The following is a 23,431-nucleotide window of genomic DNA, read 5'->3' as shown; positions in this document are numbered from 1 at the left end:
TTTTAACTCATGTTCTTATTGTTAAGGAGCTGACACACAAAATCCCAGGAGATAGTTCACGTTTTCCCATTCCAGATTATAGTTCAGTGAAGAGTTATTTAAAGTTCTGCTGCTCCCTCACTCCCTCCCTCCCTCTCTCTGTATCAGTAGATACATATGTATACGTGTATACATATATATACGTGTGGCTGTAGAGAGAGAAATGTCTAGAGAAATATCTATAGAGATAAAGATACATGAAACTTTACAAAATCTGCCTTTACTCCTCTCTTACAACCATATCCAACTATTCCCATATCTCCTCCCAATCCAGTCTTACTATTCCATCCTCCTTCCCCACCTCTACTTACTCATAGTGTTCTCCTCTCTGTGGTTTCTTCTCTAGAATCTTTCCCATCCACATCTCACCTTGGAAATCATGTCTCCCATACTTCTCATTACCTACAGTATTACTTGGCATTTGACTGCCAGTGTGTTCCATCTCCCCAATTAAAACGAAGTTCTTCCAGAACAAGAGTTACGTCTTACATTGCTTTGTATCTGCAGTGTGTAGCACACAGGGATACCTACGTGATATCTCATTCATCCAGAGAGAAAAATAATCTCGTTGAAGCTCTCCTTTGTGAGGCAGTGAATCTCAACTACCTTATCAATCAACAAGCATATTAAAAACTCAGGCCGGGGATGTCTTTTATCTAATTGAGTAAGAATTATCCAGGGGACATGTTTATATTGATAGAACAGAGATTCTTAGATTCAAAGCCCAGAAGATTCCAGTTCAGCAGAACTGGGCTGGGGTTCTAGAATCCATATTTTGTCCCAGCTCCTCAGTGATGCCGAAACAGAGCCAGACTGTGAACCCTCACAGTAGCCTGCTGTTTGCTTGCTGTTGCCCACTCTGAGCCCCAGTCTTTTTTTTTTTTTTTTGCGGTACGCGGGCCTCTTACTGTGTCGCCTCTCCCGTTGTGGAGCACAGGCTCTGGACGCACAGGCTCAGCGGCCATGGCTCACGGGCCTAGCCGCTCCGCGGCATGTGGGATCTTCCCGGACCAGGGCACGAACCCGCGTCCCCTGCATCGGCAGGCGGACTCCCAACCACTGCGCCACCAGGGAAGCCCTGAGCCCCAGTCTTGACTGCACTCTTCAGAAAGGGTCAGGCCATGTGAAGTTTATTTATCTATCAATATATCGTCAAGTATTCTTTAACTGCAAAAAGCCAAAAAAAGGCATAGGTTGGAAATGACTCAGAAAGTAGTTATTCCTGTGGCCTGACTATAAATATATACAGTAACCTACAGGCATTACTTTGTGGAATTCTGCTAATAATTTGTAATTCCTCTTTACTAAGAAACTCGTGAACTTTCGTCTTTGCTGCATGGTCACAGTTCTGGTGGACCCCAAGTTCCAGGCTTCATGATCACATTCTGGAATGCAGACTGTTTCTATCTTATGTCAGTCTGCACTGGATGCTGCCGTGGGGTCTTTACACGAAGTTGTGGTTTGGGAATCTGTTCAGTGTGCTGTCATTAGCAGTTCATTCCTGTGGAGATTGTTTCCTTCTCCAGTGTATTCTGCAGAATGCCAGGAGCTACTTCCTTTGTAACGTGGGAATGGCTTCTTTGAGTGTGTGTGGCCCTGCCACTCTCCCTCAGGTCTAAGTACTCTGTGTCCTGCCTCGAGTTCACTGACCTGGGTTCTCTGACATGTTCAGTCCTCTGCCGCCTCTGTGTTCTCTGCCGCCTCTGTGTTCTCTGCCAAATTGCAGCAGAGGGAGGAGCTTTTTTTTTTTTTTTAATATTTATTCATTTATTTATTTGGTTGCCCTGGATCTTAGTTGCGGCTGGCGGGCTCCTTAGTTGCGGCATGCAAACTCTTAGTTGCAGCATGCATGTGGGATCTAGTTCCCTGACCAGGGATCAAACCCAGGCCCCCTGCCCTGGGAGCACAGAATCCTAACCACTGTGCCACCAGGGAAGTTCCCAAGGAGCATTTTAAGCTCCACGGATCAGTAAATAGAAACCTTTTTGGAGTAGAGCAACACTGGAAATCAGTTCCCAACATGGCTTCCAGAACCTTCTTGGGGAACACCTTCAACCTTCCTCCTCTGTTTTGCAGGTGCTCAGGGATGTTCTTGTTTAGCCATTTTATATCCAAAGTTTCATATAGCCTTTGCAAGCAATTAAAAAAAAAACTTGCAGGTATAGACGATCATTTTTTCACGTTGATTTCTCAAAGTGTTCTCAGTCTTCACAACAAGTCGGTGGTATAGGTAGAGCAAAGATAACCGTTCGTTTTTTGAGAGGAGCAAAATTTGAGGCCTTTTTCTCTCCCCCTCCCCAACTCCCTATGCTCAGCCCAACCCCATTGCACTCACCTGAGCCCAGGTGTTGGGCTGCACTGTAGCACATGGAAAGGTTTTTCTCAGATGTCACCTTCCCTGTGATTCCTTCCCTTTGTGCATTTGTCATTAAAGAGATGTCCACACATTTGGAAAAGATGGCTTGCTGTCTTGCTGTAAACCACATTCTTCCCAGTTCCGAAGATTGTCTGCCTGGTCGTAAAGCGTTTCTAATAAGATATTCATTGTGACTGCATTGTAGGAGGCAGGATAATGCAAGGCTAAACGCACAGGCTCCAGAGTCACACATCCCCTTGCTTAAAAGCTATGTCACCGGGACTTCCCTGGTGATGAAGTGGTTAGGATTGCCGTGGAGCAACTAAGCCCGGGCACCACAACTACTAAGCCTGCGCGCTAGAGCCCACGAGCCACAACTGCTGAGCCCGTGAGCCACAACTACCGAAACCTGCGTGCCTAGAGCCCGTGCTCTGCAGCAAGAGAAGCCACCGCAATGAGAAGCCTGCGCACCGCAATGAAGAGTAGCCCCCACTCACCATAACTAGAGGAAGCCCGCACGCAGCAACAAAGACCTAACGCAGCCAAAAATAAACAAAAAATAAATTTATAAATAAAAAGAAATAGGTAAAAAAATATTTTTCAAAGAAAAATAACATCATACAAGTAAGGCACTTAGAATAGTGCCTAGCAGACTATAATCTCTCTGTTATTGTTATCATTTAGTATAATTATTATTTTGGTTACAGTTGAAAGAAATGACTCTTAGGTTATGAAGTTCCTTTGCACATAATTTTGTGACTCTGATTTGCAGGTATTGTAGAGGAATGATAAGTAATTCCTTTATAAAAATCCAGGAAGAAGTAATTTTTTAAAACCTGATTCTCCATTTCACATATCCTGAATTGTTTATTTTAAAGATACATTAAGACAAGGAGACCACAGCAGCACGTACTAGAGGGCATTCTATGAAACATAAGGTGCACCAGATGTTTTGTTAAATGTGTGTTTTATTTTACCAAACATCTATCTACTTTTCCATAAAGCAGCTCAGAGAACGAGCTCCGTAGCAAACACTTCAGGAAATACGGAACCAGTCTTCCCTGCATACTCCCATTTGTTCTGAAAACATGGTATGTTACACTTACAAATGGAGGGAAGGAAGCAGCAGGGACTTTCAGAGCCAGCATGGCATCTGCAGTGAGGCAGCTTCAGTTAGCTTGTCTTTCCCCACTTCCTCCTCATGTGGAAGTCCCACCTTATTCTTCAGAACCCAGCTCAAATGTCTCCACTTCTGAGATGCTTTCTCTGGCTCCTCAAGTTAGTTGGCTCCTTCTCGAAGCTTCTGCAGCAATTTGTTTATATAGTGGTGTCATATCTTAGGTGGGAGATGGTTGAAGAGATCACATTTGCTGAAAATTGTGTCTGGTCACAATCTTTTTAGGTCACAGCTTAAGAAGCTGACCCTTTGGAGATCTGTGTACTTTGTTCCGTAAAGTTGTCATAGACTATGCTTCTTTCTCTCCGTTCTTGAAACATCATGTTTCTTCAGTTAAGTATGAGTTGAGGCAGCTGGCATGTATTTCAGGAAAAATTTTTCTTCTTAGTTACAGTGAGATCAACTGAGTAAAGGGTAGACCTCAATTCCCATCTCTAGCTCACTCTGGGGCATAGGCTGATTGTGTGGAATGGTGGGCAGAAGATTCCAGAGCATTGGAACTTTCCCAGAGCATTCCAATTCCATCAGTGTCACCAGCTGAATTCGAATGAGCCTTGAGGATGCAACTTCACCTTACTTTAATGGCTCCTGCCTCACTCCCTTACAGTTACTGTTTGTCTACCCCTCTGCCTTTCTGCCCTGAGAATGGCAACTTTTGTTTTGTTTTGTTTTTAAATAAATTATTTATTTATTTTTGGCTGCGTTGGGTCTTCGTTGCTGCGCGCGGGCTTTCTCTAGTTGCGGCGAGCGGGGGGCTACTCTTCATTGCGGTGCGTGGGCTTCTCATTGCAGTGGCTTCTCTTGTGGAGCATGGGCTCTAGGCGCCTGGGCTTCAGTAGTTGCGGCACGTGGGCTCAGCAGTTGTGGCTCGCCATCTCTAGAGTGCAGGCTCAGTAGTTGTGGCGCACGGGCTTAGTTGCTCTGCGGCATGTGGGATCTTCCCAGACCAGGGCTCGAACCCGAGTCCCCTGCATTGGCAGGCGGATTCTTAACCACTGCACCACCAGGGAAGCCCAAGAATGGCAACTTTTGTTTCTCTGTCTGTTTCTCCTCCAGACTCCTGGGAGTTGAATGAATCAATGAATGAATGAATGGATAAGTAGCTACACATGTTCAGTAAGGATTCTTTCTCTCCCTCCTCCTCAGGGCCGCCCAATAACTCCAGTGTACACGGTGGCTCCGAACGTTCAGAGAATTCCCGCTGCCGGGATCTACGGGGCCAGTTATGTGCCATTTGCTGCTCCGACCACAGCTACGATCGCCACGCTGCAGAAGAACGCGGCGGCCGCCGTCTACAGCGGGTACGCAGGCTACATACCTCAGGCCTTCCCCGCCGCTGCTATCCAGGTGCCCATCCACGACGTCTACCAGACCTACTGAGATCCACCCACCACGACCACTGAAGGAACACTTTACTATTTATGAAGAAAGAACGTGTTGGGTTAGCACACACGAAACCCGAACGTGAAGAATGTTATCAGATACCATACTGGAATATTTTATATACATGAAGTTTTCACTAGTTTTTTTAAGACTGTTTTCAATTTAGCAGACCTGTGTTTGTACATTGCTAAGAGGCTTGCAATGGTTTGTGCCTTAAACACCATCTCTTAAAAATTTGTATGCTGTAGTACATTTGTATAGAGGTTTTCGTTTTTGTATTTTTAAGGATATATTTTCAGTATGAAGGTTATTTTCTTAACTTCTGCACTCCAGAGATTTCTATTTTGTAGTACCTTCAATAGTAAATATATCAACTATATATTAAAAAGCACACTTGAGCAGCTAGGGAACTATTTTGAAAAATATATTCAATATTTAAAGATACAAACAATAGTGCTTTAAAAATACTACATAAAACGTTATTTTAAAAGTTATACTGGAAAGTGCAATTTTAAAATGAGTGAAACCTCTATTTCTGCTGGAATTAAAAGTTGACGGGTGTTACTATGTGTTATCCACGACGGTTCTGTTTTTTAAACACTCGACCTCTCCTTAAGCCAACATTGAAAGACTTGTCACACTTCTGAGTCCAAACACTGGAAAGCTCTCTCACCTGCCACCATCACCCTGGGTCCCTGTTCCTTCTCCAAGTGCCTTTGCTCTTAGATAGGTTCTCTCCCCACCCACTAGCCACCCTGTCCCCCTGTTCCCAGACCCACCTTCGTGTTCGGCAAGTCTAGGACAAATGCATTACTCTGACAGAGAAAACATTGATGACTTTTATACTTCTTTTTGTTGGGGTTTTTTGTTATGGGTTTTTGGGTTTTGGGGGGCGTTTGGTTTGGTTGGGAGGTATTTTCAATAGCAGAGTATGTGTAAGCACAAGATTTTAATAGTTTGCATAAGACATCTTTGCATAGCTATTTAATTGTCCAATATACAACTTTCATTCCTTTCCTAATGCTTTTATGTTATTATATTTGTTTTGAAGTATAAGTTTGTAGAGACAGAGAATGTTATTGTAGACAAGACCCTGAAAGACTCTTGTCGGCAGATATGCTTCTAGTTGCCTTACCACGTTTCATGCGAAATGTCTGTGGTTGTCACGGTGTTGGAAATACTGTTTCTTGAACAGGGCCTCCCTCCGTTGCCATGCAGGTGGCAGGTGAACTGAATTGGGGCATGCACAGCCAGGAGGAGGAGGAGAGACCTGCAGGAGTAACAGATAGTTTGTAAATATCTCCTAATCCTTGTTTTTAGCTGTTTTATGTTGCAGAAGTTCATGGTACCTAGTTGAATGCAAAGTGAAACCATTTTATTTCAATGTTATTGAACAGTTTTGTTTTCGTAGGAAGTAAATGTATCGTTGCAGTGTTTTGTGCCTGGTTAAAGGCCTTTGTTTAGCAGAGTGAATGTAAAATACAGTAAACTGTTAAGACTGTCATCTACTTTAGGAAATACACCAACTTGGAATTTTTCTTTTTAAAGGTTCTATCAAGGAAGTGAGGTGTGCAATAGATGGCACGGCCACAGTTGTGTTTTTATGTCATATTGGAGATTCCATCAAACCTTCTACTCACTGAATTTTGCTGATGGCTGCATTCTTATTGTGGATTAATAATAGGATAGTGCCCTTAGCAAACGTTATTAGTTTTGTTTTACATTTTAAATTAAGAGATTCCCAAATGCCCTCTTCTCCCTCATCTTAGGGTGGGTTGAATTTTTTATATATAAGCAATATTTATTTAACTATTCTATAAAATTATTGAGTGCCTGCGAAGGCCTTTAAACATTCCTAACCTTCCTTTCCATCGTTCTTAAATGACATAAAGTAATTGTGCAATGTTCCTGATTCTGTACCCAGCAAACTGCATCCAAACTCAAATCTGTTGTTATGAGTAATCCAACACAATGCAGTCTGGATTAGATCCCCATCCTTTGACTTTATATGAAAGAAGTACTCTCCTACTCTCCTTCCAGTGAAGGATTCATTATCACAGAGGTTCACTGGATGAGACTGACCCAGGGGTCTTACTGTATTTTACATGTGCCTGTAAATTATTTGCAAAAAAGAAAAAGGAAAAAAATGGTGTCTTAACATGGCAACTACCAAACTACCTTAAAAATAAACGTTGCTGACATAGCCCATTAAGTATCAGTGAGCCTCCTACCTACCTATGGTCTGTCTGTTCCTGTTGTTTGAAAAACATTTCACATATGTACACTACTGAGGTAAGTTTGTAACTTGAAATGTGAACTTTTTTTAGGGTTAAGAACAAACTATATAAATGTTTAAAAAAAAACCAAACTTTCGAGTTCTCTGTTTTCAAACATGCTAGCAGTTTAGTTGTTATCTTTAGTTGCATTGTATTTGAAAAGCTTTTAAGTTTATTTAGATCTTGCTTCATTTACAATACATTCTTAGGATGTATGTAGTAAATAAAGCTTTCTTTAAAGCAAGTTCAAGACCTTATTTTAAATTGTGTTTTTCTTTATACACATTTTTTTTCCTAACAAAATTAGAATAACCCTTACAGCATAGAAGGAACTGACTAATTCATTATTTTCAGCTGGAGAAAATCATACCTTTGATTTGGAATTACTAATGAAGATGAGGCACATAGTAAAAATTGTAAATTATCAGTGTCTTCAAACTTGTGCCCAGGTGGTAGGAAGTTGAGCAGTCATTACTACTCAGCATCTGGATTAGAATGGGATGTGGCAAAGCCTGTAACTGTTCTGGGCACTGGTTTGTTTATGATCCCAAGAGCTTTACACTCAGAAATCTACATGGAGGCAGTTGATGTGACCTTGAGTTGTTTGGTGGTCTCATGAAAGTGCTGGGGTAACCTAATGTTGGTCACCGCATTGGAAACCAAAGCCCTCTGTTTCACCTTTTTCACAGCACCCAGCAAGATTAGCAGGGTACTGCCTTTTTCTCTAGAGATCATCACTAACTTCAGGTAGGATCCATCGGCAAAGCCAATCAAATGATTCAAGGGAAACTGGTAGGTTGTCAATGGAATTACTTCTAAAAACCGCCCCACGTGGCTTTGCCGTTGATTAAGAATTTTACCTTCTTAGTCTTGAGCAGCCTGGGTCCTGGCCTCCCGACCCACATTTCTTAGAATTCTAACTTCCTGCTTCCTCTTAAAAGGAAAAAGCCTCTTTCAGAGGCAGAAGAGGCCAGGGAACTTCCCAAGATGACAGATCATTAGCCAGTATTTTCAGGGGGAACAAGATCTGCTGACTCCTTCTTGTTCTAGGAGAAGAGTACAGATGCTTTTCAAGTTGCAGAATCAGAGTTTGATTGCTCTTGTCAGAAAAAGAATTAACAGTCTTACAAAATGCATATTACACCTCTGCTAGATGCTGCCGTGCCCGGCTTTGTTCTAGGAGCTGCGGTGACTACAGCATCAACAAAACCAACAAAACCTTGCACACATAGAGCTTACATTCCAGTGGGAGAACACGGACAAAATAAGCAGGTAAACAGTGTGTTGGGTGGGGATAAAAGCTTTGCTTGGGTGATTCATTAGGCTTTTGGCTTCCATTGCCACGGGACCTCACAAGAACTCAGTGAAGTACGCAGAGCAGATATGTGACTGACCAAGGTCCCACAGCTGGTAGGAACCAGGGCAGAAATCTGTGCTCAGACTCCAAGTCCCAGATACTTTCGAACAGCAAACACACTGACCCTGGACGTGGACAGATTCGGTAGTGCCAACAACCAACTTCACGGTCAACAAAAAGAAAAGGAAAGCTTTTCTCCAAGTGTAGTTTCTTTTCTGTTGTTTGGCTTTTAGTGTGTTTTCAAATGCAGCCTCTTTCCTTGGGGGGATGGGAACTGAAGGAAGAATGGCTGAAATGCCTCCTTTCAGCCTGGAAGACATAGCACTAGGTGAGCTGCTAAAATTGTCTGGTAGATTTAAGGAATTCGATCTACAGCGCCATATCGAGGATTATGGAGAGGGCTAAACAACTATTGTTAAGAAGTCAACTATACCCTTCTGCTTCTTCACTAGGATAGATGCCCCAATTTGTTTTAATTCCAAAAATATCTGTCAAGACAACGTGCATAAGCACTTATTTAGTTGGAAGTCAAAACAGCTAGAAAACAAAGTTCTAATTTTTCTTTTCTCATGAAGGGTAATCCTATGGACAGTCCAACATTTTATTGGGTGCTGTGACATGGCCTACACTGTGCTGGGTATATTTTGTTAACTATAATTGATTCTACTGGCTTGCCAGGCCCTGTTTTAAGGGCATTAGGGTAGTTGACCATTTTCAAGAGATGTATATAGTATATTACATGATATTGGGTTGGCCATAAAGTTCATTCAGGGTTTTCCATAAGATGGTATAGAAAACGCGAACGAACTTTTTGGCCAGCCCAATATTATAAAGTCTTTTGGGCAACCTTTATATCAAAGTTGGGTTTTTTTAAAAAACGAAATGTGACATTTTGGCATTGTTATTTTGATGAAATCACATTTGGCACAATGACCCTAAAAAAAATTATATCTTCATCTTAAAAAAAAATTACTGATAGGATAACAGATGTATTCACTTTATCCTTGCCCAACCACTTCCTTGACACACTCTCCATCTCTTTGACCATCCAAGGTCAAGGACAGGAGTAGGTTTAAATACAGAATGAAACTCAGGAGATGAGTTTTGCTTCAATTCCAAGTTCTAAGCTATCAGATTAGATACAGCCTTTCTTCTCTTTCTCATTAGTTTTCCCTCTCTAGGTGCCCAGTATTCCTCTGTTTCTTAACTCCTCACACCAAAATGTAATTGTCTAAATACTTGTCAAGCACTGTGGCCTGGTAGAACAGGCTGGGCTTGCAGTTGGGATGCCTAGGGGCTGAACCTCCAGCTTTGCTCTTTACCAGCTGTGTGACCTTGGAAAAGACGCCTTGCCTCTCTGAGCACCAGTTTCTTAATTGGTAAAACAGAGATAATTATCCTGACCTCATCAGGTTATTGGGAAAATCAGATGAGTTAATGAATCTTTAAAAAGCCTGGTATGTCAAAGACAAAGTTATTTCCTTTCTCTTCCTCTTTTTAAACTGTAGTGTGAATGCGTCCCCACTGTATTAACTCATTTAAGCCTTTCCATTTGGCACCTTTTTATGCTCTTGTTCACCCAGTTTTTTCAATAAACATTTGTTGAATTCCAGCTATGTGCCAGAACAGTATGAGGCACTGGAGAGACAATGATCAACAAAATCGACCCCCTCTGCCCTCCAGAAACTCCCGGGCGTGATAAGGCAGTGTTGCAAGGGCTATGAAATGGGAGGCGCACCCAGGCCTGGGCAAGGGGTGAAGAAGACTTTGGGGAGGAAGTGGCATCTAAGCAAAGAAGGACAGGATGAGTAGGAGGAAGGGCAGATGAGCAGGGAGAAGAGGGAACAGGAAATGCCCAGGCCCAGAAGAAAAAGCGTGGTATAGTCAAGTACCTGAAAGAAGTTCAGTGTGGCAACCTCAAAAAAGGAGGAGAAAGGGTGTGGAGTGGGGAAACACAACCTTTGTTCCCTCCAACACTAAACATGATTGATAGGCCCATATTAACTGTGGAAGGAAGAGATTTGGCCTGCATAACAAGGAAGTAGGAAGAACCCTAAATCATGCCAATTTAGGACTTTGAGTTTCTTTTAGAAAATGGGGGTGACCCACATTTACCTAAACTTAGAGGCTGAGGGCTTGTCTAGCAATCGACAGTATGATGCATCTGAGCACTCCCCTAGCAGGCAACTGCCTCTCTCCGGCCTTCCTGGCCCCAGGTGATGCCCACCAACACTGATCTTTCCATGGGAGAGTTTGTAGGGGCAGCCAAGGCTCTTAGGGTTCCCACCCCTTCCTTCTTTAGATCCAGGTTCCACCTTCTGGGGACTTGCATCCTTCCTCTCTGGAGTCTTACAGCAGATACAAGCATCGGCCAAGCTGTCCCCACTCTCCCTCGCCACAGGAATGCGGCCTTCTCAGCAAAGGTGATGGAGGCCTGTAGTCCTCCAGATGACTGTGAGGGTAGACGAGAGTCCCACGTAAAATCTCCAGACACGCACTGGCTTCCTCAACAGGGTTACATATCCTGTGACTCCATTCCACACAGTTATACCCACAATCAAAAGCAACACCAAACCTTGCATTTGCAAGAAATATGACCTTTCCTGAGCTAATTTTTAGCCACCCTTCTTTCTTGGCTTGTCCTACTTTGTTTGGCAAAAATCTTTAATGATTAACCAAACACGAGGCTTAAATAGGCCTTAGTCATTCTGAGGCAGGTAAGACAAGTTGCTGGAGCCCAATTGTTTCTGAGATGACCTTGCTGGGGGCGCTGGGTCAAGACATTTTGAGCTCATGGTACCATGATAACATTGGGTCATGCCAGTTGCATTCTGCTGGGATTTTTCCTCTCCTTTCTCAAGACTTTTATTCCAAACTCTGGTGGCACCAGGGAATGGTATTTCTGTCAGCTTCACCCCCACCCCAATTCAAATATGGCCACCGACACTTTCTCAGTCATACAAAGTCGTATACAAACTCAGCTTCCCAACAGGCACCTAATCTCCCCTTTCCATATAAGATGCTCTCCTAAGAGGAGAAATTCTGGAAATGCAACTGATTCTAAATGTGCTTGAGCATGTATAGAAAGAAGCATTCTGAACATGAGACAATAGCAAAAATTACCTATTTAGCATAATTTCCTAACCCCTAAGTACAAATATCTAAACCATCGAGTGCCCAGTCAAAGCCTGCCCTCTGTTGAGTATTTCTCTTTCCTGTTTGTCATTTTCCTTGTGTTTGGGAATAATGTTAAAGCCTTAGAGGGTGATCACTCAGCCGGAGAGAAAAGGAATTGTTGACAGTAATTTACTCTATGTCAAGTAGTTTACATGGATTTTTAAAAAACTTTTTATTAAAAAATAACATAGATGCAGAATTATGCACATATCATATATACAGCTTGATAAATTTTCACAAACTCAGCACCTCCATGTAACCAGCATCCAGATGAAACATGACCAGCATGCCAGACGCTTCCCTATGGCCCTTTCTAGTTGCTACCTCCTCACCGAGAAGTCGCCATTCTGACTTCTAACAGTGTAGATTAGTTTTGCCTGGGTCATTTTTTCATACCTGAGATAGCTACTACCAGTATCCCCATTTTACAGATAAAAAGCAAGCAGGCAGAGGGAGATTCAATAACTTCCCCAAGACCCCATAGCTGCTAAGTAAAAGAGTCTGAATCTGAACCTGGCTCGTCTAACTCCAGGGCTGGGGATGCGGTAGGGAAGTGTAACGATAATTCATCCATTTTGCGAGGACCTAAAGTCACTTGTTTATTCTAGAAGCTACAGTGATCTCCTAACTGAGTCACCTGACCACAAAGGTCATTGGAAAAAAGAGATTAAAAATCAGCATGTATGGCAGAACATGGGGCACCAAACCTTCTGGAGCCCCCAGGCCCTGTAGGATTACCTTTCTACGTTCATTTTTCCCTGGTGGCTTCCAAATCTCTTGCACCTTAACATCCCCTGTTATCAAACTTCACTCTCAGTAAGGGAAGCAATGAACCAATTCACCCTGAGGTAGGAAACACATTTTCACTAAGGGCAGATCCCTTGTTCAATAAACTGAGGAGCAAAGTTCTAATTTTGGAATTTAAGGCCATACCCAGTTAAATACAGAGATTAACTTCAAGGGTCCGGAGGTCCTCCGCCTGCCCATGACACTGTACCACAAAGGCAGCCCGGTCGAGGGAGCTCGGCGTAGGAATTCTGAGTTGCTAGGGGCCAAAGAATTAGACCCCTGGAGAGTCCATTGAACAAGGCTAAGGAGCAGTGTCCCAGATATGAGACAAACTGAATAAAATTCTGGAAAGACATTCCAGTCAAGGAATTTCCTTTATTCTAAAACACTACTCGTAATTCTAGCTTATTTTCGAACAGCATTTCGCTGTCCACAGAAGGCTTTCTTCAGGCCTATCTCATCTGAGCCTCATGACAGTCTGTGAGATAGTTATGAAAGACATTCTTCTTTCCTCCTCCTCTTTCATTCATTTATTACGAAATGTTTTTGAGCATCTACTGTGTGCCAGGCTTTGTGGTGGAGCCTAAAAATACAGTGGTGAGCATGATCTCCATTTTATCAAGGAAGAAATTGAGGCTTAAAGAGGATAAATGACTTGCCCAAGATCACAAGTATACTCTAAATTAAATAATATGGTGTGACCTTTCACCCTGCACCAGACTTTTAAATGCAGGGTCTCATTAAATCCTCACAACAACTCTATGAGGCAGTTCCTATTATTTTACCTCCCATTTTACAAATAAAGTAACCGAAGGTCAGAGAGGTTATATGACTGCCCAAGCTCTCACAGCTGTGTAGGTGGAAGGGCCAGCATTCGGATCCTCATTGGTCTGACTCCAGAAATGAGAGCTTAAGTATTACCTTGTAGATTCAACCGCCGATGATATCACTGACCCATCTGGGCCCTAAATAGAACTCATGAGAGTTTTGACTCTGATGCGAATAGTAGGGTAAGAGCTCTGTGGTTCTGTGGGAGGCCGTACAATGACTTGGTTGGCTCAGCAAAAGCCCTACTTCTTGGGTTAAACAGACATTTCTGTGCATCTCTTACAGAACAGCCTTTTCACCCCAATGTTAAATATATCCATTCAAACAGAACTAGAAATAAAGTCCTTGAAATCTGAAGTTTTAAAAAAACATGCCACAAACTAATAAAGATGTACTGTATAGCACAGGGAACTCTCTACTCAATACACTGTCATGACCTATATGGAAAAAGAATCTAAAAAAAGAGTGGATATATGTATATGTATATTGATTCGCTTTGCTGTACACCTGAAACTAATACAACATTGTAAATCAACTATACACCAATAAAAAAATTTTTTAAAGGATAAATAAAAAACATGCACGATAGCTTGATGCCTTAAATACACCCTGCCCTGAGTGGAGCTGGATATGCCAGAGATAGAAGGGAGATCAACCACTGAAGGCTTCACTTCCACTTTTCAGAATGCTCCCCCTAGTAACCTGAGTGTTTCTATACCTTCCTTTCCCCCAGAGTTAGTCATATCATGGGCAATCACTCGAGGAGTGTCTGGCTCCTTGTGTTTTGAGGATCCAGAAAGCAGAGACAGTGCCCCACTTTCTCTCTGGAGCACCAGTACCATCTAGAACCATGTGGCGACCTAGAACATTGGTGCTGGCAGCCTCCACATGGGCCTCCCTGCCTCCATTCTTGCTGCCCTTCCGCTTGTGCTCAACGTTATAGCTAGTGATCTTCCTAAAATCAAATCTGAATGCCACTCACATCAAAAATCTTCAGCAGCATCCCACTGCTGACGGTACAAAGTTCAGACACTAGCTTAAAACATAACGGGCCCTTTATAATCGGGCCTCTGTGTCTCTCTAGCATTATCTCCTGCTGGCTGCACGTGGCCAGAACTGATATTCAGACAGTATGTACCACCAGTATCCCTGTGATTAACCAGAGCCTGTGCTGGTTACTGAAAATTCTATGTTCCTTTCACCTGGTTACCCTTTTCTCCAGTTACAGACCCGACCTCATTTTATTGTGCTTCACTTTATTGAGCTTTGCAGATACTGAGCTTTTTATTTACAAATTGGAGGTTTGTGGCAATACTGCATCGAGCAAGTCTATCAGTGTCATTTTTCCAAGAGCATTATTTTTAAATTAAGGTATGTAGATTGTTTGTTTAGACTTAATGCTATTGGAGACTTAACAGACTACAGTGTAGTGTAAACATAACTCTTATGTGCATTGGGAAAACAAAAAGATTCGTGTGACTTGTTTCATTGTGATATCTTTGTTACTGCGGTGGCCTGAAACTACAGTATCTCTGAGGTAAGCCTGCATACCAAACCATCTGCAGCTCCTGTAAGAAGGTTCTGTCCCTCTAGTAGTGTCCACCCAACAAACTTCCACTCATTTATCAAACATTTATTGAGCACCTCATATACTAAGTATTGTGCTAGGCATTCAGGGTAGGGACTCCAGCTCTCAAGAAAATGCTGGTCTAGTGGGAAAACAGAAAAGTTAAGAGATAGTTATAAAATAGCAGAAGTGTTTGGACAGAGAGAAACTTCAGTGTTTGAAGAGAACAGAGAAGGGGCACTTAACACAGACTCAGGGTTTAGGGAGTTTTCCTGGAGAGGGGAGATTTCTGCTGGGGTTCTGAAGGCTGAGAAGGGACAGAAGGAATCTTGATAAAGTAAGTGATGAATCTGTAAATAGTACAAAAGAAGTAAAGCCTAAAATGAGAGTTGAGGGGACTTCCCTGGTGGTCCAGTGGTTAAGAATCCGCGTTCCAATGCAGGGGCGCAGGTTCAATTCCTGGTCTGAGAACTAAGATCCTACATGCTGCAGGGCAACTAGCCTTTGTGCCACTACTGACCTCACGTGCCTCAACTAGAGAGAAGCCCGCGTGCCGCAACTAAGACCCAAAACAGCCAAAAATAAATAAAATAAATAATAATAAAAAAATAAGAGGTGAGCCTAGTGATGTGTGGTTGAGAAGTGTGTGTGTGTGTGTGTGTGTGTGTGTGTGTGTGTGTGTGTGTGTGTGTGTGTGTTGCGGACCATTCAGGTGTGAGATTCCATCCTGACCACAGTGGGGAACCAATAATTGATTTTCTTCAGGGAAGTGACTTGATTAGAATTGCATGTTAGAGAGAATGTTCTGGCCAGAGCATAGAGAGCAAGCTGGAAGGGAAGGATGAAAGGAAGGGAGACCAGTTAGGAGTCTGTTGCAGGAAACAGATGAGAGATGGTAGTGGGCTGGACTAAGGCACTAGCAAAGGGGTTAGAGATGGAATGGGCTCAAGAGGTGTTAACTAAAAGTCAATAAACGCTGGTGACTAGTTAAAGATGGGGCAAAAGGAAATGAAGACTAACTCCCAAGTATCTTCCCTGGGTAACTGGGTGGCTAAAGATGCAGTTTTACATAGCTAACATGATATAGCACTGTTCTGTGCACTTTACGTGAATTGACCAGTTTAATCCTGTTAACAACTCCATGAGATTATACCTTTTTTTTTTCTTTTTTCTTTTTTTTTTTTTTTTTTCGGTACGCGGGCCTCTCACTGCTGTGGCCTCTCCCGCCGCGGAGCACAGGACCCGGACGCGCAGGCTCAGCAGCCATGGCCCACGGGCTCAGCCGCTCCGCGGAACGTGGGATCCTCCCAGACCGGGGCACGAACCCGCATCCCCCGCATCGGCAGGCAGACTCTCAACCACTCCGCCACCAGGGAAGCCCAGATTATACCCTTTTTATTCCATTTTATAGACAAGGAACCTGAGGCACAGAGAGGTTAATTAAGTTGTCCAAGGTCACACAGCTAGTAAGTGACAGAATCAGGATTTAGACTCAGGCAGTCTGAGAACACAATTCACATTCTTAACCAGTACCACTGGATTGCAATTTACTGAAAGGAAAAGTATGGAAGGAGTAGCAGATTTGGTTGAGCATATGACAAGCCCAGCTTAGGACATGTTGAGCTTCAGATGCCTGTAGAGGATCCAGGTAAAGTCCAGAAGGTATTTGGATATATGGAGATGGGCTAAAACTATGAGTTTATAAAGTATGACCCTTTATAATCTAATATTACTTCTGGCATTTTTCAATGGATGTATTTTCATTTGCCTTAAATCATGGTGTCCCTAGGGCATTCGTGGCTATGCAATTTCCTCTTCCTCTTGGGAGGGAGCCTAAAGTAGACAAGTTCCCCTTCCCTCTCCTATGTCCTCCCAAACCCAGTTTTGCCTGTGACCAGGGGGCGGGTAATTCTGCTGAATTTTGGGGCTCAGTTGGCAGGCGCATTTGGCTTTCATGCCAGGCTAAGTCCTCCAACATCCTCCAATCTCCTCCATCAGTAATAAACAGGGTACCCACATCTCCATTTTTTAAATTGATGGTAAAATTAGCATAATATTCACCATTTTATTTGGAAGTAGACAATTCAGTGGCTTTTATTACTTTCACAGTGTTGGGTATGTTGGGTAACTATCACCAGTATATAATTCCAGAACATTTTCATCACTGCCACCGCCCCCCCCGCAAAAAAAACCAAACCCTTACCCATTAAGCAGTCACTCCCCATACCCTCTCACTCCAGTCTTTGGCAACAACCGATCTGCTTTCTATCGCTATGGACTTGCCTATTCTGGACATTTCCTATAAATGAAATCACATAGGGCTTTCCTGGTGGCGCAGTGGTTAACAATCCGCCTGCCAATGCAGGGGACATGGGTTTGAGCCCATCCGGGAAGATCCCACATGCCTCAGAGCAACTAAGCCTGTGCACCACAACTACTGAGCCTGGGCTCTAGAGCCCATGAGCCACAACTACTGAGCCCATGTGCCACAACTACTGAGCCCATGTGCCACAACTACTGAAGCTCACGCACCTAGAGCCCGTGCTCCACAACAAGAGAAACCGTGGCAATGAGAAGCCCGTGCACTGCAACCAAGAGTAGCCCCTGCTCGATGCAACTAAAAACAAAGCCCGCACGTAGCAACGAAGACCCAATGCAGCCAAAAATAAATAAATTTATTAAAAAAATGAAATCATATAACATGTGGCCATTTATGACTGGCTTTTTTCCCTCTTGGCCTATTTTCAAAATTCACCCATGTTATCCCATATATTAGTACTTCATTTCTTTTTACGCCATTGTATGGGCATACCACATTTTATTCATCCATTCAACAGCTGATGGACGTTTGTATCGTTTCTAATGTTTTGGGTATCATGAATAATGCTGCTAGGAATGTTCATGTTCAAGTTTTTCTTTGAACACCTATTTTCATTTCTTTTGGGTGTGTACCTACCTAGGAGTGCAATCTCTGGGTCATAAGGTAATTCTGTGTTTAACTTTGAAGGAACTGCCAAACTGTTTTGCAGCAGCACCATCTTACATTCCCACGAGCAGTGTATGAGGGTTCCGGTTTCTCCATATTCTTGCCAAGGCTGTTTTTTTCCTCTTTCCTTTTCTTTTTTTTTTTCCCAGCCATACCAGGGATCGAACCCACGCCCCCTCTGTGGAAGTGCAGAGTCCCAACCACGGGACTGCCAGGGAAGTGCCTCTTTTTTTTTTTTAAATTCGAGCCATCCTAGCGGGTTTGAAGGGGTATATAGAGTGGTTTTGATTTGCGTTTCCCTAACGACTAATGATGTGAATAATGTTTTTGTGTGCTTATTGGCCACTTACATAAATTCTTTGGAGAAACATTAAGTCCTTTGCTCATTTTTAATTGGGTTGCCTTTTTGTTGTTGAGTTGTAAAAGTTCTTTAAATATCCTGGATACCAAACCCATGTCAGATACATGATTTGCAAATATTTACTCCCATTATATGGGTTACCTTTTCATATTCTCTTTTTTTTAAATTAAAAAAATTTTTTTTGGGCCACGCAGCGTGGCTTGAGGGATCTCAATTCCCCAACCAGGGACTGAACCCAGATCATGAGAGTAAAAGTGTTGTATCCTAACCACGAGACCACCAGGGAATTCTCATGCTTTTCATATTCTTGATAGTGTTCTTTGATGACAAAAGTTTGATGAAGTCAAATTTATCTGTTTTTTTCTTTTATGCTTGTGCTTTTGGTGTCATATCTAAGAATTCATTGCCAAATCCAAAGTTATGAAGATTTTTCCCTGTTTTTTCCTAAGACTTTTCTAGTTAAACTCTTACATCTTTGATCCATTGAGTTAATTTATGCTTATGGTGTGAGACAGGGGTCCAACTTAATTCTTTGGATAGTTTGTTGTCCCAACACAATTTATTGGATACCTATGATTAACTCATTTTAGCCCCAAGATATAAAGATTTGTTGTCTGTGATGAGCAGGTAACGAGCTAGGGCAGTGGCTTGCTAGTAAATGTTTAACAACTGGCTCTCCAGAAAGAAAAAGCCCTGATTTGTAGCCTTTGCCAATTTCCATGGTCCAAGTAGTCCCACCATGGCTGATTTCAAGGTGCTATCACCAAACACCAACTTGGGAAGAGAGTGCGATAGTCCAGCATTATTCGGTATTTCCACCGTACAGATAAAACAGGTGCAAATAACCTTAACAGCATAGATAATAGTGGCAAGTTTTAAGTATTTATCACCTTTGTTTTTACTATATATAATTTATGTTATTATAAGTTTATATACACTTTGTTTTTTCAATAATGGCTGTGTTTAACAATTGGCTCACAAAATTCCTGAAAATTAAAGAATCATCTCTCATGAGCTAACACAAGTCAGCTTCATCCTGGGCTACAGGCACACGTTGAGCTAAGGGACACATGTCCTTGCATAGACACGAGAGCATGGCCATGAGGTCAGACAGACCTCTCTCAGACTTTCTCCTTACGAGAATTTGGGAAGGTCACCTAATCTCAGTTTCTTCACCAATAAAATGGGATGATAGTATTTCTTCTTCAAGGTCGTTATAAAGATGAGAGGTAAATATACAGAGTCTGAGCCATAAGAGGTGTTCAAAAATCCTAGTTTAACATTATTTTCCATAGCTTTAAGCATAGCATCATTTTGTGTGTGTGTGGAGGGGGCGGAGTTTAAAAGAAAAGACAATTGAGAGTTACCCAGGGTATAATTGGGAGATACCAAGTCCCACACTAGGCATAACATTTGTGTGAAGACACAGATCCAAATAAGTTTCACTTATTATACACTCGTCATGGGCAGAGACTTGGAAATCTTGCCTCTGGGAGTTTGGGAGGAGGGGAAGCAGAGTATCAGGCTCATGGCAACCCTAGAAATTGGGGAATCAGACTGTGATTATGTGTCTCCCTACAAGGTCTTCCTGGCTCCCCACATATATTCCTGACAGACCACTCAGGAACTTGACTGTTCTACCCTTTACATTTCAGATGTGTTACCTAAAGGGAGGGAGGCTTTGCCCTGAGCTTGTCATAGGGATCAGCTTATCAGTCAGCCTGGGGGGCAGAGAGCAGGGCCTCAGACAGATGTATCCTGGGGCAGAGGGGGGAGGACTGGGCAAAGCTCCTGGCCTGGAGTAGGGCTTTGCAGGGGGCTGCTGGGACACGAAGGAAGGAAAGAAACCACGCCGCAGTGAGAGGGAAGGGTCAAGAAGAGGCACAAAACCAGTTCTGCCCCACCTCCCAGACCTGCCCACGGACTCCGATTTCACACCACCCCGTGAGAAAGCTAACATCCTCTTTGCTTTTCTGTGTCCTCAGCTGCAAATACCAGGGACACACTTAATCAGGAAGTAAATGCACAGTGGCTGGCACTTGATCCCGTTTGTCAACATTTCGCAGCCTCTTTGGAGAGGCCTGTGGAAAGATGAGCCGAAAGGTATAATTCTTTTGCCCTGGGGAGGCCAGGTTCTTTGTTTTTTGCACCCTGGTATACTGGTCACTTATGAAACAGCAGTTGCAAACTGTCGATCATGTTTTAAGCATGGAAAATCCAGCATTCTGACAATCCCACCAAAACAGGTTCTTATTTCAGAGAGCAGTGGCCAAGCGTGTGCTGGGAACCTGGCTTTGTGCTCAACTGGGGGTCCCTGGGCAAGTCACATGGCTTCTCTAGGCGTCCATATCCTTTCTGTAAATCAGAAATACAGTAACAGTACCTACCTTGTAAGGCTGTTTTGGGGAGACCTAGCCTAATGCAATGCTTTGCCCGATGATAGCTAATGTAGTAAGTGCTCAATAAATTGGAGCAGCTGGTGTTATTACTACTGCCTGTGTGACCTTGGCAAGTTATTTCATATTTCTGGGTCTCAGTTTCCTCACAAGTTTTTGTCTTGTGGCCCAGATGACCTTGGAGGCGTCTCTGGTTCTAGCATTCTATTATTCCCTGACAAACAAGATTCTTTGCCTCGACTCTGGCCCTGTTTATCTAAAGCAAGAGATCAGACCATTTGCTGCTGCTGTTGCAATGCTCAGATAGCAGAGACCTTTGACAGCCCAGAAGGCTTGTTCACCCTTCCCCCTGAATGGAGTTTCAAGGCTCTGGCATAAGTAGCAAACTGATATGTTTCCCTAACCACAGCATTAGAAGAGGGGGCAGGGTGCTAGGCAGAAGGACCTGGGTGTATTGAAAACAATCGCCCTCGAAATGCTGCCTAGAGGGGAGAATAAACGTGCTCTTGGGCCAAGGTCATGACAGACATGTCAGCATTTGCTCAGGGACCCAGCACCATCTCCTAGGATTCTACCCCCAAAATAGGTGGTGGCCGAGGCCAGAAGACAGGTCTCCACTTTCAGAAAAAAATTCCCCTCTGGACTCCGGTTGAATGATACAAAGCTTTTCTTTCTGAATGAGGCCCTGTGAATGAGTATAAAAAAGTGTGAGAGAGAGAGAGGTGGAGAGAGAGGGAGAAATGGATAGATGAAGTCAAACTTTGTATCTCTGGGCTGAAGGGGACGGAAAGATAGGTTGAAGGCCGGTGGCACCCTATTAATGCTCTTAGCCCTGCCTAATATTTCTTTTTTTTTTAACTTTTTATTTTATACCGGAGTATAGTTGATTAACAACGTTGTATTAGTTTCAGGTGTACAACAAAGTGATCCAGTTATACATACACATGCATCTATTCTTTTTCAAATTCTTTTCCTAATTAGGTTGCTACAGAATACTGAGCAGAGTTCCCTGTGCTATACACTAGGTCCTTGTTCTGCCTAATATTTCCAGTTATCCTAATGTCCTTAGCTCAGGCACATAACGCGACAAGGATTGAGTACCTTGGACACAGAGTAGAGGGAAAGGCTTCTTTTCCTCAGACCCAGGTCCCTAGGGCAGAATGCTAAGGAGTTCAGACTGACTTATTTCCAGAATATCTTGGGTCAACCTCATCTCCATAACAAGGGAAAGAAAAGGAAAAATACCTATGATTATGTACAGAATGCGTTTTCTACAATCCATGTTTTCTCAGAGCCTCACTTCTTTGGGGCCTCCCCTGATTTCCATTAATGATTTCCAGATGTCAGCTAAGGAGCTGGTTTCCAGCTGGTAGGAAGTATTGCTCATTAAGAATATTCACAAGACCCCAGGCCTTTAGATGACAAGTCACAGGGCTTCTGTCACCCTCCCAGCTGGAAGATTTCTGCTACATGACAAATTTCCTGACGTTTTTCCTTACACAGCTTGTCCTGTGATCAACTTTCAAGATTACATTTCAGTTTTTTATACTGTCTCTCATTTTGTGCCACTGGTTCCATGCCTCCCTGTCAGTACAAAAGAAGCATCTGTCAGAAAAATGGCTTGAGTGGGTAAGGGCCACCCCCTACCCGGCTGCCATCTTTTTGTGCCTCTGTCGCTCTGTCTCCTGCCTGGACTCAGAAGGATGAGAGCCGCAAGGAACCTTAGAGATTATGTGTTGTCAGTGAATACCAGCCTGCTCACTGATCCATCATGCCATGGCCACATTTTATGCTCAATAATGGCAATATATCTAGCATTATCCTCAGAACGGGAGCATTGACCTGTAGAATGCCCTGCTACTGTAAGAAGTATGCCGGTAATGGGCTCCAGGTGGGGCTCTCATAAACCATGGGACACTCGCACAATTCTGTTATCCAGGCAAAAACAAAGAAAGGTGAGTGTATTCGTTTGCTAGGGCCGCCATAACAGAAGACCACAAACTGAGTGGCTAAAACAACAGAATTTATTTCTCGCAATTCTGAAGGCTGGAAGTCAATAATCAAGGTGCTGGCTGGTTTGGTTTCTACTGAGGGCTCTCTCCTTGGCTTGCAGACGGCTGCATTCTCGCTGTGTCCTCACATGGTCTTTCTGCTGTGTATGTGCATCCCTGGTGTTTCTTGGTGAGTCCAAATGTTGTCTTCTTATAAAGACGCCAGTCAGATCAGATGAGGGCCCTCCCTGAGGCCTCACATTAACTTAATCACCTCTTTAGGGTCCTCTCTCGAAATACAATCACATTCTAAAGAACTGAGGGCTCGGGCTTCAACATATGAATTTGTGGGGACACATTTCAGCCCATAATGTGAGCTTTTCTGCTCTCTGTTGTCACTGACGTGGCGGAAGAGGAAGAAGAGGAGAACATACTCTATCATTTCAGAGGAATATAAACACTCAGGACCTATCCAGAGGTTAGCAACTAGGACCAAGAAAGTGTAAAAAAGGGAAATCACTGGGCCTGAAATAGAAAAGGCTGATTTCTTTCATTGAAATATAGGGTGGCGGGCTTAAATATCCTCACCATCAAACTTGGGTGTGCAGAGAAAATATTTTCTTCGTATTCTCATCTTATTTGTTGTTATTTGCTAGGTAAAGAGGAGAAAGATAACTGAATGCCCAATCCAGCTTAAATCTCAGTCTAAATAATCATTCAACTGGTCCCTCTTGGGTTCCGGCAATGA

At 43.1% G+C, this 23,431-nt stretch overlaps 1 protein-coding gene across 3 annotated transcripts in view; it reads left to right on the top strand.

Moving 5' to 3' along the window:
• RBM47 (RNA binding motif protein 47) overlaps nt 1-7,478 on the top strand; it is a 163,788-nt gene extending 156,310 nt beyond the window's left edge. For all 3 annotated transcript variants that reach the window (XM_067735817.1, XM_067735815.1, XM_067735814.1), the window contains one exon: nt 4,719-7,478. In XM_067735817.1, coding sequence (XP_067591918.1) covers nt 4,719-4,952 — 234 coding nt within the window. In that variant the 3' untranslated portion in view covers nt 4,953-7,478. The remainder of the gene's footprint in view (nt 1-4,718) is intronic.
• Nucleotides 7,479-23,431: the final 15,953 nt, after the last annotated feature.

The sequence above is a fragment of the Pseudorca crassidens genome, chromosome 4, assembly GCF_039906515.1.
Source record: "Pseudorca crassidens isolate mPseCra1 chromosome 4, mPseCra1.hap1, whole genome shotgun sequence".
Lineage (NCBI taxonomy): Eukaryota > Metazoa > Chordata > Mammalia > Artiodactyla > Delphinidae > Pseudorca > Pseudorca crassidens.
Note: the sequence above shows the minus strand (reverse complement) of the source record. Positions and strands in the feature narration are given on the sequence as shown.